Below are 17,203 nucleotides of genomic sequence, written 5' to 3'. Positions count from 1 at the left end.
AAGAGGGACTAATAGCCCTACCAGTTATTAAAATATACAATTACTAATCAATTTATAAATGAAATAGAATGATGGAAAAAGAATAGAAAAGTAATAGCACTTAACTATATGAGTAGACAATGTATGATAAATGATATTTCAAGTTAGTGAATAAAAGATGGATTCACTCAATTACCTTGTTCCCAATCAACTGATTACCTATTGTAAAGAAAGAATAAAAATTAATCTCTGTCTTGCTACGTATTTCATAATAAATTTAAGATTTTAACTGGCCCACAAGCTGTCTCAGATTTGATATATTCAATATAAAAACTGTAAAATGATTGCATAATGCTATGGGTTGATACATACCTAATATTGCAGTGAACAAGGAAGGAATGCCAATTACAGCATATAGAGGTTTTAAAGTTACATTTGCAGATGCCACATTTGGGAGCTCTGTCACATTTTTCGGGCATGCTAAGCATGATCTCCCAACATTCTGCCTTCCTAGCCTTCAGCTATATTTCTCCAATACACCATTTTTTTTTCATTCTCTGCTTTCTTGGTCATTTTCGTTTTCTTCCATTTTGTTTGTAAATGTTTTAGGAAATAGCACTCTGCTCACTCATCTCAGTTCCAATGTATCAAACCTTCATTATCCATTACTCATCTGTTTTGAAACACATAAGCTAAGTAGGTTCCTAAGTAGGTGCACGGGCCTTAACCACAAATTTTCAGTGAGAGGATTTGACTCTCCGTCTCAAACTCTCTTTCCTCAGCTTTTATGCTCCAATATACACACAAATTCTATTTCACAAAAAGCTTTGCTGTCAGACATAATGCATGCACTTCCTAGTGACTTTTTCAGAAATCGAGGGTTTTTTTTCCCAAGACCCTGAAAAGAATAGCAAAATAACCTCACTATCCCACCCTGACTGTCTCACAACAATGAATCACAATCCCACAGTTCCATGTTCCTGTGGATATATTGCACACATAAAAGCTAGATGTTGACAGAAGCTATTGTAGTATATATATAAACATATAGGTTGGTTTGTGACCAAGACACTTGAAAGGTAGACCTAGATTTTTGGTCTCAAACTGTTAGGCTTAATTACAAGCTATTCTGTTACTTTGGTAGAAAGAAAGCCATATCCAATATAATTTGTGTTGCTCTTGTGGACATTGTGACACCTTTTGATGTTGGGTCTGGAATGTACATAAGCTTTCTCAAAGGCAGCAACTTTGTGGGGAAAATACAGCAAACAGATTTTGTGTGTGTGAATTGTCTTTGAAATGTATATTGCTTGTACGTAATAAATACTCAACAGAGGAAAAGACAGGAAAAAATAATTATCTTCAGTAATAGGCTTACCCTTTCATTAAGTTCAGTGATACTTTATTTTAGAATTAAAACAAAGGTGTTCAGTGGATGTCTGGCTCTCATACTATCCAATAAGGAAAGTATTCATGTGTCGCTGGAAATGCCAGGAGTCAATTATCAATAGCAGCGTACTTCGCATTTCCATGAACAAAAAATCCTTTCTAAGATAATGGACTTAGACAAGACAAACTCAAGAGAAATACTCCACAGTGAGCAGAGGATACGTGGGGAAAAATGGCCCTCTTGATATTCATTTAATATGAGTGGGCAAGCCTGAAGACCTGAATTGAATCACTGGGACCTATGTGCTAGAAGGAGAGAATCCTTCTAGGAGTTATCCTATGACCTCCAGATGCACACCATGGCACAAGCACCCCTATGCATCAACACAATAAATAAATAAATAAATAAATAAATAAATAAATAAATAAATAAAAGTTTTTAAAATTCATTTAAGAATTATTTTCTATTCAAATGTGCCTTCTGTCTTCTAAGCATTAAAATTCACACTTTGGGGGAGAAAAGCTCTTTTGTTCATGGCAAGGAAATACTCCACCAACTGTGGTTCAGCCTGAAAGTGGCAGATGCCAGATTTCCTGAATGCATGGGAAAAATTTTACCTGGCCACTACTTCTACTATCATAAAAACTTGTTAGAATGAATCTGGTACCATCCTTGAGCCTGATTCTTTAAAAAGAAAAGGCCAGATTAGATTATCTGTAGAGTCCCTTAATTTTGGGATCCTGTCAGTCAGGTTTTTATCTTGACTTCGGGCCATCTATCTATTATCTTAGACGTTAGTTCTTAAAACCTTAATATCCTATTTATGTTTTTCCTACTGAAAACTCTAAAATTGTAAAAAGTCAACTTTTTCCAGACATGATCATAAAGTCTTATTACAAAGTATTTACTGACTACTCATATGTGTAGGATGCATAGCCATATACCTAACTAGAAAGATGTTTCCAAACAAAACAGCCAAGTTCTGTGCTAAGAGGATAAGTCTTAGAGCAAGACTGGCTTCCTTGGAATGGTCTAATGTTTTAATCTTCACTTCTTCTGTAATCTGACTCTGTGCCTTAAATTATTCATATATGTATATATAATGAAAAAAAGTGTTTTTTTCATTATGAATTTCTTTTTCTTAATGAATCACATGCTTCTGATATGGTAGCTGAAATCATTTGATAAATGGATATTATGCAAACAAAATTAAGGTTATTCTTTTATATGCTTTAGACAATGCTTTAGACACTTTTAAAATGCTACATTTCTATTAGAACATTGGGAAACTTAAGTAACCTGTTGAGAATGATAGAATAACTTGCTGAAAAGGAAGAAAAATAGACTGTGTATAAGTGAAGGTAGAGAATTTTTGTTTCTCAATAGTATTTACCCCTAACAGAAAATTTTAACTAAAAGTAATTAGTTTTTGAAGCTGAAAAGTTTTATGTAACACTTAATCCTTTGTTCTCCACTCTCTCCCATGTTGTATAAATTGTTTTTCCTTGATTGATCTGAAGAGAATTAATAATACCAACAATAAAGTCCTCAGCTGAAAATTATAGGCTAATTGTATTTTATTTTCCATTTTAGTTTTTGTGGGTGGGGGAAGGGGTTGTTGTTTTTTTTTGTCTGTGAACTACATATGTGTGCAGTACCCTAGTGACAAAAAAGAGCAACAAATGCCCTATATTAGAGTTACAGAGAGTTGTGTGCTGCCATGTGGGTCAGGTAATTGAATCTGGATCCCCTGCAAGGACAGCTAGCTGGTGCTCTTAACCACTGAGTCATCTCTCCAGCCCTTCATAGGCTAAAGTAAACTGCTTTCATGTGTAACTTAGACTATGTGTAAGTAGGGTATATAATCCTCCTTTTTTTCTTCTTTATGTAGGCATTTATGTCCATGTTCCAGATCCTCACCCAGGAAGGATGGGTGGATGTGATGGATCAGACTCTGAATGCTGTGGGGCATATGTGGGCTCCACTGGTTGCCATCTATTTCATTCTCTATCATCTCTTTGCAACTCTGGTGAGTTTATCTTTTTTTTTTAATTACCCTTGGAACTCATGACAGGATGAGCATCACCAGATATTTGATGTATTGCCAATTTAAAAGTAAGAGTCAATAGAAAACTGCAAACCAATTCCACTGGATGAGATATCCCTTCCTTCTACGTGCTACAAATCAAATTACTTCTTGAGGTTCATGTTTCTGTTTTGTTAAGTGAGAACCTCATAGTTTCTATCAGGTACCTGTGTTTGTGTGAGGGAATACAGAACAAAGCAAAATGGAAACCTCGTAGTCACACATCAATTTAACAACTCTCCACACTCACACAGTCACATCCAGAGATCACACTTGAACTACATTATTGCTGTATTTTTTTAGCAGGTAGCAATCTTCTCTTCAATTTCACTACATCATCTTCACAGCTATAATTAAACAGGAACAGCAGCTGGAGACCTCGGGGTACAGTCAGTTAATTAGAAATCCACGGTGTTTCTGTACTGTGCATAGTGCAGCAAAGCATAGGAGAGAAGAGAACATGCACACCTGAAACTATTCTGAAAGGCAAGAAAACAGATTGTCAAAATTCAGGAAAGACTGGTTTCTGTCAGTCATACAGATTGTTCTCTTCAATCACAGAAGATAAACAAAAACTGGAGAAGGGACTTATGAAATACTGCCTCTACTACACTGAAGAAGTAATTCCCAAGCCTTCTTGTGACAAAATGTGCATTTCTACATCATTGACTTGTTCATGTTTAATATTATTCTCTAATACTATAACAACAGTTATAAGTCAGGGCCCATATGTTACCCTTTTTGAGGGGATGGATAAAATAAAACTTACTCTCACTATTTATCATGTGGCAAAGGCTTTATGATATTAGATTTGATCTTTTCCACAATCAGTTAAGGAAATCTTATCAAGTAGTTGATAATGAAATTGAGGCTCAGAGTCATTTAGGAATTTTCCCAATACTACTCTACAAATGAGTGGTGGTCAGAACATTCCCACCTCTAGCTGGTCTTAAAAATTGAAGTCTTGTGCCTGCTTGTTTCTCCCCTAGATAATGAAGTTGAAAGTTGCCATTGAGCATGTCAAAATAAAGCTTGACCTCAAGAAAAGACTCACTCAAATAAAACAAACTACTTACTACCTCTAATGTCCTTCCAATTCTAAATGCTTATGAATTGAATAAATACTTGAGAAGTTATGTGTTATAACTTAGAAGTAGACTCTACTGTAGACAAAGACTTTCAAAACTACATGCCCACCAACAAGACCTAAGAACACTGGATAGTGGGTATGGGGTCTGGCTTCCAGAGTTGATGTACAGCTGTGCTGGGATATGTGCCTTGTTTCTAGAACTTTTTGCACCCTTCCTTCCAGCGTGTTTACATCTCTGTCACGTATCCACTTATCAAATATCCACTCATTCATTCACTAATGCATTTTACTAATGTTTAGCAAGCATCTATCATGTTTTTAAATCACTCTGGCCCTAGAATAGCTTGAAAACTATTGACCAATCTAATTATTTTCTCACTAAGATAGTGCAACTGTTAGCTATCCTCATTGAAGATTATCAAACTCAGTCATAGATTTGAGTAAGTCAAGTCATGAAGGGCAAAAGCCAGGAGAAATTGTATCCAGCCTGGTACATTACCCAGGAAAGTAATTCTTAAATGAAGTTTTACAGGGATCACTTATAAAATGATTGGCAGTATTTAAAACTTCCACATAGCCTACTTAGGAAACCTAAAAATTTTAAGTGCTCCAATTAATGCATTAATTATTATTACTTTAGCACATTCAAAGATTCATGAGCTTTGAAATGTATAGAAACCAACCTAAAAATATCTGTTTAATTTCATCCCTTCTGCTGCTGATTTATGTGTTCCTGAAACACATATTGCCATTTTACATTATAATTTTAAAATTTTTAAGTTAAAAACTAAGCATTGAAGTAATTTGATATTTTATTGACAAATTTTGAAATCTATAAAGCAATCAAGAATTGAAAAGTCTTTATGTTAACATAAAGCAGTTTGGTAAATATGGTGTAGACAAAAGCATGAAGCTGGAATCCAGAGATCTAGATTATTTCTAATGGTCACTAAAAATGAGACTTTTAATGTATCAGTTAACTTCCTTCATGGTTATACTGGGTCATATCTTAAAGTAATCATAATAATGCCTAGTGCAAGCAGTTCACAAAGTTCCATGTGAATTTAGCTATCTTTGCATTGCAGAAAATTCTTTGACCAATGGCAGGACTCTCTCTTATTTTAGAATGGTTGAAATGCAAAAGCAAAAAATATCTTCAAATCAACAAAATGGAGATTTACCATAATATGCACCTAGTAAAATATATAATTTTAAATGTAATTAATCATCTTAAATGTTTTGTCCTATAAAGTTAGAGATTAGTATTAATGTATTTTAGTTTATAGGGCCCTGTCCCACAGGTACTGGCAGTCATCCTTGACTATCATATACAATGCTGAAAACAAAGCTATATGCAGTCATGTGTTCTTCTCCTGACATCTCATTATTCTGCAATTATATGTATTGCTAATATTTTCTTTATCTTACCACACATAAAACTGACTCCTTAGTCATTAGAATGTATAGCCAATACTAGTCCATTTGTTCATTAGTGTTCTTCCCCGATGACAGCTGCAAGTGCCACAGTGCCTCTGCACATTGTGTGCATTCACATGAGACTTTCTCAAGGATCTATGCCCAGCTTTAGATCTTGCCCCAATAGCTCTAAATCAGGAATCTCCCAAGCCATATACAAAATATGGTTTACCATCCAGATTTGTACAGCCTATGAGTCACAAATGATTTCTGCATCTTTACATGGTTATGTCATAAGACCCTTGAGGTTGCCTTATGGTCAAAGCCTGAATTTACTACATGAAAAAAGTGGTAGACTCCTGCTCTAAAGGAGGACCAAAATTATTTACCCTCCAAAGAATATCAGTTCAGAATTGCTGTGTTCTTGAACAATCATTAATGCTTGATAGTGTATACTTTTTAAAACATGTTTCAATACTCTTATGAGTGAATGATGCATTGTTTTGCTTTAACTTGCATTTTTCCATTTTGGTGACTAGTAGGGGGAAATTCCCTGCATGCTCATTGTCCACTTTCTCAGTGCCTCATCAAGTCATTAGCTTTGCACGTTTTTTTAAGAATTAGATTGCCATTTCTATCGCCATTTGTAGAAGTGACACATGTTTGGGATTTTAACCCCTTAGCCAGTACATTTGTTGCAAATCTCTTTTCTTTGATTTTTTTCCCAATTTGCCTATGATTTCTTTTGACACATTTTAATATGACTAAAATAATCACTTTTGAAATATAGCCTAAGTTTTTTTTAGCTCATGCTTAAAGCATTCCCTTCCTGAGATCATAAAGATACTCTCCTGTATATTCTTATGATATAATTTTTGCTTTTTTTCTTAGATCTTTAGCCTATCTTGACCTAAAGCCTATAAGTAGTAAATGTTAAATAAAACAGTTAAGTTATATGAGAATTTTAATACATTAACATATTTCCTTGGGTTTCTCCAGTTATTAAATTTATAGCAAAAGATTAAATAATTAGGCTTTTAAATATAAAAACAATGCCTTAATGAGAGTATTAGCTTGGTGAAAGAAAACAGACTCTGTTGCTAAACTATAAACAAAAGTAACATTTATAATTACCCCTAAATTTTAGTTAGTCCAGTCACTCCCTCCTTCTTACAGAGGCTTTTCTTAAGACACAGTCAGTCATTGTTGTCCATTATCTGAATACTCCTGGAATGACAGTCACTAAAGTATTAGGTTATATTTGGGTTAGCTTTGATTCGCTTAGCATGGTTTTACTGAATCTCTACAATTATGTATAATAGGAACAAAATGGGAAATGTCTTAACCAAAACTAGTTATATCTTCCAGCTATTCAGATATTGATACTAGTGAACACAATCACATCAACAAACATTCAAGAACTGTCATTCAAAGACTAATATATAGACATGGTACCCAGTTCCTGGCTATATGGTCAGTATCCACATGGTCAACTTGGGCTTCCTGGTTCTTCCATGTCAACCCCATGTGAAAATTTTTAAATCTAGCCATTCAAAACCCTAGTGATGGTTATTAATTCATTAGTTATTTTCAAAGATAGGTTTTAATCAACATAGCAACATGTGCATAGGGGTGGTGGGCCTGTGTAATAGAGAAAAGTGTTATAAGATAAATTCTGTTTCATGGATCTGTCTGTGGGCTTGAGCTTATGTTAAAATGAACATCTTTGGTAAAGTATTTGTTTCCTCTAGTAAATATTACAGAAAGAAACTTAACTCAATTTTGAAGGAAAATTGACAAAGAAAATGTACAAACTCTAATGAATAATTAGTCTTTTAGTCTATGCTGATTACTGGTGCCACCAGCCTGGAGAGTTCCTGACCCAGCTTTCTCAGAGACAGGCATGTGCAAGGTAGAGAAAAATAAAATAAAATTTGCCTGCAGCTAGTTCTGGAATAGCAGCAGGCCTGGACATTGCATGCTCCTGGGGACACCAATTTGTCTGCTCATAATGACAATCAAGCTCCAGTATACAGCAAAAGCATATTCATTACTATTATCTATTGTTCCTTTGAATGCTCTCTTCTGCCAGGTATGTGTTCTGTTCAAAGTGGTTGCAGTTTGTCATATGCTTGTTAGATTTATCCTTTCACCCATTTTTTTTTCTGCTAGTGATTTGGGGATAAGGACAATGGAAGATTTAAACAGTTGAAAAGATTTTCTTTTACCACCCCTTTAATTTTTTTTCTTTTCTCCTTTATTATTGTCTCAAAAGAAAGCCCTGTGGTGTGAATACAGAAAGGAGAGAAAACATAATTAAGCCTTCATTGTGGATGGTCTTTTCGTTACCTTTGAAGTGCCGAAATTAACACAGCAATCTCTTGATTTTGCCTTCGTGGCAGCAGCTTGCTGTGAATAGTCATGTTTTGCTAACAGAGATGTGCATTTGAAAGTGTAAATTAATGATTTAAAAGTGTGTCTGTGTTGAATGTGTCCCACTTTACACAGCTCTGATTACATTTGACTATTTTTTGACCCATATAAAAAGTGAAATTGTTTTATATTACAAATGGCCAGAAAGCTCAGGATAGAGTGGTTATAAATGCTAAAGGGAGAGAGCAAACACAAGGTGTGAGGTGCTTATCTGTTTCCTGCTGTGCTTTTGTTATATACAGAAAATGATAAGTAAGTAACACCAACAAAGGTCACCATAGGTAAAGAATTAAGAGATGAATGGTGAAATTTCAGTCAAAGGGCCACTTTTACATTATATGAAAGTAGTAAAAAAGAAGTAGAAAAAAATAAAAGAGACGATGAAAATGTGTTTAGAATAGGTCATAGAGTGGTATAAGGTAGACTTTAAAAAGTTGAGGCATGTTGCTACCTTGGCAGATACCTCAGCCAAGTCAATCTCAGTGATGTGCCAGCCTCTTTTAAAAAGAAGCTGTAAACTTTGGCATCTGTATCACGCTACCTCAAAAGTGAGTCTGATGTATAAACACCAGTGAGAGGAATAATAAGTAAGCTAGGTTAATTTCATCATTTATTTGGATTTGCCTGAAATTTAGTATGTGCACATGGAAGAAAAGCAAGTCTATCTGACATAAATGTGCGAAACTTAGTAATTATATGAATTTATAAAATAAATGTACAAATTTAGCAAATGCTACCAGACCATTGGCTCAGGTGATTACATAAAAGAAATGTCTAGCCTAGAGCACATCTGGACTCTAAGAAGTAAAACAAAGAGGTGGAGATAAAAACAAGACTCCTAAGGGATAGGACAGGCAACTGGGAGACACTTGGACAGAGTCAAACCCAGAAAGTGACTTTAAATATCTACTAAGCAAGAAGCTCAAAATTTCACCAGTATGTTGTGCCCTTCTATTAGTGTCTAGGGGTTTTGATCAGATTTGTTTGGCCAGTTAAATAATTAAAAATCAGAAAATATCTCAAGTCAAACAGGTCTCAGCAAAGAATATCTCGGACAGAGCAGTTAGATTCAGCCAGTGAAGAAAGGTTTTAAATAGGGATGAGAACACACACACATACACACACACACATACACACCTATGTCTATGTATAAAACAGAGCACATAGAATCAGCCATCTAACTAAGGGTAAGAAAACACATTCGCATATGCATACTTATATACACAACACACAAGTGCATGTGTGCATGTGTGTATGTGTGCTGACACATACTCACTTTTGCCAAACCACAAACAGAGAAAGACCCTTTTCAAATCAGAGGAGAATTTGGGAAGAAGGAAGGCCTCTGGCCTCTACTTAAGGATTAAGGTTTTAAGTCTTAAGGAGTGCTACAATAGGGTTCTCTTCTCTATAATTTAGGATTGGTCAATTTAAAGGAAAACAGGGGGGCTGATAGGCCCACAGCTTTGGATAAACATATCATTAAGCTTGAAGGAGGGGAGCTACTAGCAGGAGAAAAGCCTGCCAGGCCTTTCTCTCTCTCTCTCAGAATGGTGAGAAAGAAGCAAGAATTGCCATCATCATCCAGTTGTAGTTCTACTCCTAACTGTGTGCTTACCAGCAATCTAACCCCTAGGCCCCACTTCCAGATAATTCAGACTTCCCAGACTTCAAGACATGATATCCATCATTTTCTACACTAAAGCTGTAGTCAGGGGAAAAAAAAGCTGTCTTGGGAATGAGCATTGTCATTTCAGGAGATAAAGAATTGGATATGCAAGACTAAAGAAATGATGGCTCTGTGGTTAAGGGCAGTAACTTGCAGAGAACCCAGGTTCAGTTTCCTGCACCCACATGATGGCTCACAAATATCTATAATTCTAGTTCTAGGAGATCTGATGCCCTTTTCTAGAGTCCATTTTCACTGGATGAATGGGTACATGTACAAAGACATAGGCAAAACACCAATTGCATACAAAATCATTTAAAAAACACTTAAAATACCATGTTATTCTCTGGTTTTTTTTTTCATAAAAATTCCTGATATATACGGTGCTTGTAGTAGGTATAAAATAAAGGTGCATATATGTTAATCCAGTTAACTGTTCCACGGCAGCCTAAACACTATGGTGTATATTGATTGCTATGGTCAAACACTGTAGACATGTTTAGACATGCAAGTAGCCAATCAATGAAAACTTGTATGTATGTGAATCTCTTGATTTTAAAGAACCCAGTAAACAAAAACAGCATTCTGATGAAAATGCGTGTGTATTTTAGCAAAACCCAAGGGAAAGCAAAATGATACTGCATAATGAACCTTAGTATCCCAGCTATTACGGCTTAATTTTTAAGAATGATCTAAAATTATGAACCACGTTCTAAACTGAAGTATTATATGACTCTAAGTAATAAAACAAAGCTGATTGATTGGATAATTTACACTTGGAAACATAAAATGTTTTCTGTACAGAAAGGAGATCTTGTGGCTCCAGGTAGTAAATCCCCATAAACAAAATTCTTATTTTATCAATGAGCAGTTTCATACAGTCCTACGGGCCACACCTAACTAACATCTCTGGAAAACATTTAACGTAGTTATGTTTATCAAGTTTATTTTAGTAAGTGGACATTGAAAAAGAGGGGTAAGTATAGATGTGGATGGGATGGTCCCTGGTTGCTAAGGAGCATTGCCTCAGCTTTCTGTAAAGATAAAGCAAACAGAAATCCCAAGAACCTAGCGATGCTCTTGCTTTTAGAATTAAGACCTGTCATGCATTCCCATGTCTTCCAATTCCTTGTGTTGGTAAGTGACTGACACCCAGGCCAGCCTGTTCCCTCCTTCCATTTCCACCCTGAGATTACAGGAAAATGATGTATTGTTGACAAGGTAAATTAAACGTGATGGAAAGCAAGCTGCCAGCTTCTCCTCACTTCAATTTCTTCATCCCAGTAGCTATTGTCACCTTATTAGAGTCTGAGAAAAAAAAACCATAAAGCAATTCTCACTTCCTTGCAGTCAGTTGCAGGCTCCTCTTGGTTTCCTGAACTTTCAGTCTCTGTTCCAAAGAGACCATTCTCATTCCAGACTTTTATCATTTCTCATCCTGAGTGACCAGAATGAGACATCTATACCAGGAACAAAAGGCCACATAGAAACAAAACTGAGCTTTAGAAGAAGCTCTGGCTTCACATGATGCTAGACTTCCTTTCTGTTGTTCACTTGATTTTTTTCCCCTTTGCCAACAGAGTGTTATGCTAATTGAACTGACACCTAAATGTTCTCAGATCTTTGATGAATGAAATTAAGCTTCATGATAACTTAAAGCAAACTTTGACTTTCTTTCACTAGTCTTGACTTTGTTGCTAACAATCTCTCCCAACATTGCTCTCAATCTTGTATGCTTGGGGTTTTCTACTGCCAAGTACTGTCAGTCATTTTCCTGGGAAACCCAAAACTTTCGCTGGGTCAGACTTGCCTCTTCTTATCCACACCACTAGTCTGTAAAGCCTTGGATCTATAAGGAGAAAGAATCCATACCCCCAGTATATCTTGCTCTTCTGTTCTGAGGGTAACGTTTTCCTGTAACAACAACATATGAAATATAATGTTTATTTTTCAAGCAAGATAACATTTGTTATCTAAAGTCCTTTTGTCAAACTGCACTCATACTCTTAGCCAGAACCATCTGCATTAGATGTACTAAACACAAAAATAAGTAACAACAAAATTCTCACACTTTTGAAAGAAAAATTCAAATAGAGAAGAAACTATAAGTATCATTTCATGGTAGTGATAACCTCCCTCTGCATTCCCTGACCTCAGTCTGTGCCACTTGTGGGACTGCCAGCCCTAACCCAGACCTACTCCCTTCCCCCCTGCATCCTTGTAAGGAAATATCCTGAAGGAAGTTCATGCAGAATAAGCATGTGCTCCTCAGACTTCTGGAATGGCTTTGTTCCATTCCTTTTCTGTCAAAGTCACCTTGGTATTTCAGCACCTTTGAGCACATCCTTGGGGCCCTCATCATTGACTCATAATGTTAACTAAGATGCCCTTCTCCCATCTATCCCAATGGGCTTTCAGAAACCAACATTTTTAGCTAGTACAGCACTACATTTATGATATGCAAATAACTTTTCGTCTCTGGTGTCAGTCTTCAGCCTTGTGTAGCCACACAGGGCACTTCTGTTCCAGTTTTCCTAGACTTCAACTTGAATTATTTCAGGGGTAAAAGGACATTCTTTGGGACAGAGGAAAGAAGAGGAGTGTTGCTTTGAAAATCAAGAGGCATCCATCAGTTAGGATAACCAAGGCCTAACTGCACATCTTGCGCCCCCTCCTCCACTGAACTTCAGTGAGGGAATTGTTAAGGGTCACACATGGACCATCTACAGCTGGATAGTGTTGAAATCATACCTAGAAAGTAAAGATAGAGACAAGGGTGTTCTAGGACACTCTCAAAAAACAAGCCTCCGTTGTTTCCCCAAGAATGACAGAATTTCTAAACTGTTCTGAGAATTGAGAGCCAGTGTGCTCTGTGATCAGTTCCTATCAAACTGCACCTTCCTACTGATTAGTTCATGTGCTAATAAGCTAGTTTGAAATATTTGAAGTACATACCCTGAACAAAAAGAAATAGAAACAAAAGCCCTCAAAATTTTAGAAAAAGGGACCTTTGCAGATATAATTAAATTAAGAATGTTGGATAAAATCCTCCTGAACTATCTGAGTGGATCTCAAATTCAGTAAATAATAATAATTAATAATAATTACTATTATTCTATTATTAATTGTTATTATATTGCAGAGAAACTAAAAAGGATAAGAGGAGAAAGAGGGGCTCTTATGAGATGGAATTGGAAATCGATGATCGAAGAAAGAAACAAGTGACAGCCTAGGGACATCAGAAGCTGCAAGAGGAAAGGAATGATCCTTTCCTAGAAGCACTGGAAGACATGCTGCTGTTGACAGCTACCCTTTAGACCCCTGGCCTCTAGGATGGTGATAGAATAAATGTCCACATGGAAGGCACCAAGTGTATGCATTTATGCATTTTGTCTCAGCACAAGCTGAGGTGATGGCTACACTGGCAGATCGAAAACCCAGATGCACTCCCCCCCCCCCCCGCCTTCTGCAAACAAGCATCACCAGTACTCCCAGTCGGAGATGGAAAATGCTATACATAGCTCACGATGGCTCAAATGCCAGGTGATATGACTATGGTTGACACTCCTGAAGAAAGGAAGCATGTATTCTAACATAACAGACCCCAAGAATTGAGTTGCATTGATAGAACAATACGTTTTCATCTGTCAACAGAAGCGAAAAGATTATTATCTCACCAAATTTACTCCTAGAAAAGCCAAGAGAATTTATTTCCATATATCTACTTATTTTCAATCTAGATCATTTATCTGATTTTTTGGAAGAGATTTAAAGGAGGGAGGGGATGGTAGCTGTACTTTGTTGACCTAATAATTGTGTAGCCATAGCAAACACCTGCACAGTAAACTCTAGAGATTGGTCCAGAATAAGTAAAGGATAGTGTTGTGTTAGAATTGTGGCTCGCCTGGACAGATCACACCAGGCCAGCAGAGTTCTACGAGAGAGGTTTTTTGGGGGCGGGGAAAGGACAAAGGGGGCAACAAGAAGAAGAAAAAGGAAAAGAGATAGGTCAGGGGACTCTGCCTTTTATTTGGGTCATGACGTAACAGCACTCACGCTGCGCACAGGTGAAGGCAGGTGGACACTGGGAATGTATGGCGATTGTCATGGCAACACATCGGGGGTCCTTGTCACCTATGGATGATGTCATCACTGGATTCAGAGGCTCTCTTCTGATGTCAAAAGATAGCTCCTGATTCAGAACCCAGGCCTCACCTGAACCACAGTGTTCTTGCCTATGTCGGCATTAACTGTACCTGCTGGATTCAGTTGTAAACTACACGCTGAATGATATTGCATCTGAGTCCCAACTACGCTGTATCTGATACATTCCTGGAATCCCCTGAACTGTTTAACAAATTGTAAACTAATAGGATAATAATGGCATCACTGTACTTCAATACCCTCCATCTGGACAGTGCTAGAGAAATAATTAAATCTGCTAAGCTGTCAACCTCTTCATAAGGGTGGTAGAGAAAAACAAAAATAAATAAATAAATAAATAAATAAATAAATAAATAAATAAATAAATAAATAAATAAAAACAGTTTTATTCTTGAAGAAGCATTGAATCTAAGCCATGGTTGGAATTCGGGTGACCTAGTAGGCACAACACCACACACATATTCCAGTGATAGAAATAGGCAAGTTTCAAAAAGATTCAACAGTGGTATTTGATGAATATAGTTTCATATAAATCTTGCCTGCTAACTTTCAAGGCTGGGGCTGATTGTCTGTATCCAGAGAGAAAAACACAGCTGCCTATCTCCAGGACAAGTCATTTTACAGCTTGAAACAGGATTTCTAGGTAAATCTCCATCCTCACACCAGGTTGGGAGCCTGAGGTCCTTGGTGGTTATTTTTAAAGATTCAACTCTCAGGTCCTTAGAAAAACCTTTCCTAAATAATAGCAGAGTAGGAGTCTGAGGTAATTGTATGTGTATACAGCTCAAAGACAGTGAAAAGAATGAACAAGAACACGATTCTAAAGAAATTGTTTAAGAACACTGAGGACCTTTTCCCATACCTTTTGGATGTGTATTTATGTTTTCTGGGAGACAGGAAACCCAGGTGAATCCAGACATAGAACCTACCACCAGAGCTGTGAAGCATCTCTTATTGTTGGGAGGCCTTCGGGAACTACCTCAGAATGTGGATGTGGCTACAGGAAAATGTTAATTCCCCTGAGCCATAGCTTGTCATCACCAAGGTCACAGAAAGGAACTAAACTTGGAGTGAACTGGGGGATGCCCAGTTTAGAACAATGCCAACTCTCAAATGAGCCTATTCTAACTAACAGGGCTGTACCAGAAACTGCATCAGGAAACACGTCTGGTCTGGATCATTTTGAACTGTCTTCAGTGAGGAAGCATGGGGGTACTAGTCCCCAGCCAAATCATCTCCTCTCACGACCTTACCCTTGTTTACTATTTATTAAAACTGGAACAGAGCAAGCCACTAAATTCTGCATAATAATCTCTCCGGCACAATAACTCACAATTCAATTGCCTCAACTTTCATGCCATTTAGTTCAAGCATCAAATATTAAGAAATGTCAATGGCTTCTTCAGAAGGAAATTGAAAACGAAGAATGCAAATTAGGACTGAAAACAAAAATGAACTGAACATGGAACCTTCAGGGATTCCAAACAGGAAAAAGATTAGAAATTAAAATATGTTAAATGCTATTGTATGTTTGCTTTCTTTCTTTCCCATGTTTACCTAATCCAAAGGCTCATTTTTTTTTTTTTAGTATGTGAAATATCTCAAAACATACAAAATGGGAAATTTCTCATTGCTACACAAAGACGGACATTATGGTCATACTAAATTACACAGTCTGAACATTTTCTCTTTAATTCCTTTTCTATGTTGCTGGATTTTTACCATGTATATACTCCTATTTTTATAGTAGAAACATTTTTTATTACCATAAAAATTCATGAGTTGTAACTCAATACTATATAGTAAATTATCTACATGATGGAAACTTACTAACAAAGAACTTTTACTGTCTTGAACAATTTCTCTCAGTTGGGAACTGGAACAAGCTTTCTTGGGTGTGTTTCAGTGCCTCCTTTGATACAGTTAAAATGTCTGGGGCTGCGGTCACCTAGAAGAACTGAGCATCTTCCTCCAAGACAGGTCTCTCACAAAAGTGTTGGAAGGTTTCTTGCTGACTACAGGCAAGAAATCTCAGTTCACCAGCAGATGAGATTGTTCATGGTGCTTGCCTCATACTTAGCACATGGCTTCCACCTGAGCCACACTGATCCAAGAGACAGTAGAGTAAAATCGACTTTGCCTGTTATTGCCTCTTTTCTGAAACCTCCTGGGTTTTTATTCAGTGTGTGACACTAAAGCACACATCATTGGCAGCTAACAGCAACACTATGGGACACCTTGGAGACTCCTTGCCACCATGGAAATCATTAATATCGATCTGAATTTGATCATTTAATTCTTTGTAATTGTATTAGCTTCTGATAAAAGTTTAGATGTCATTCCCAGGACCTCATTGTTATAAGTAACCATCCAATTAACATCTTTGCATATTAAGATATTTTAAATCATTAATCCAGATAATTTTCTTAGGTTAGTTTCAGAGATGGGATTGTTTTAAAATAATCATAACTTCCTTATTAAATTTCCTTCCTGAAGTAATTAATATTTTTATTATTTATGTGACTTTTGTATTTCCTGTCCTGTGTTTATGACACAGACTTTAAAGTGTCTATGCAATGAGTCACAGTGCATATTCATAATTTTCACCTGATGAATTTTTTATCAAATATCTTTTAGGTAGATATTCTTTATTATATATGAAGTTTTGATACCTGTAGCATGTGGGTGTTTTCATTGTTATTTAACCATTTTATAGATCCTCCTGAGTTTGTTTGTTGCTGTTATTTTGGACAACTTAGAACTTGATGAAGATCTAAAGAAGCTCAAACAAGTAAGTGACATGTGGGAGTGGCAACAGAGATGAAACCTCATTCACAGTGATGTTGACTTCAGTCTGTCAAAGCAAAACATTCATTGAAAATTTTGAGACAGTGTCAGTTAAAAATCTGATTTTTAAAATTAATCTCCTAAATAGTATAAAGGGATATTTTCCTATTATTCTACAAATATCCTTAG

The 17,203-nt window shown here is 36.4% G+C and overlaps 1 protein-coding gene across 2 annotated transcripts in view; it reads left to right on the top strand.

Annotated features, from left to right (window-relative positions):
* Positions 1–17,203, top strand: part of Nalcn (sodium leak channel, non-selective) — a 276,470-nt gene that overhangs the window by 162,060 nt on the left and 97,207 nt on the right. For both annotated transcript variants that reach the window (XM_028771252.1, XM_028771259.1), the window contains 2 exons: positions 3,261–3,398; positions 16,944–17,018. In XM_028771252.1, coding sequence (XP_028627085.1) covers positions 3,261–3,398; positions 16,944–17,018 — 213 coding nt within the window. The remainder of the gene's footprint in view (positions 1–3,260; positions 3,399–16,943; positions 17,019–17,203) is intronic.

Source organism: Grammomys surdaster, unplaced genomic scaffold (assembly GCF_004785775.1).
Source record: "Grammomys surdaster isolate TR1022 unplaced genomic scaffold, NIH_TR_1.0 65, whole genome shotgun sequence".
Taxonomy (NCBI): Eukaryota; Metazoa; Chordata; class Mammalia; order Rodentia; family Muridae; genus Grammomys; species Grammomys surdaster.
The sequence above is the reverse complement of the archived record's forward strand: the minus strand, read 5'-3'. Positions and strand labels throughout refer to the sequence as shown.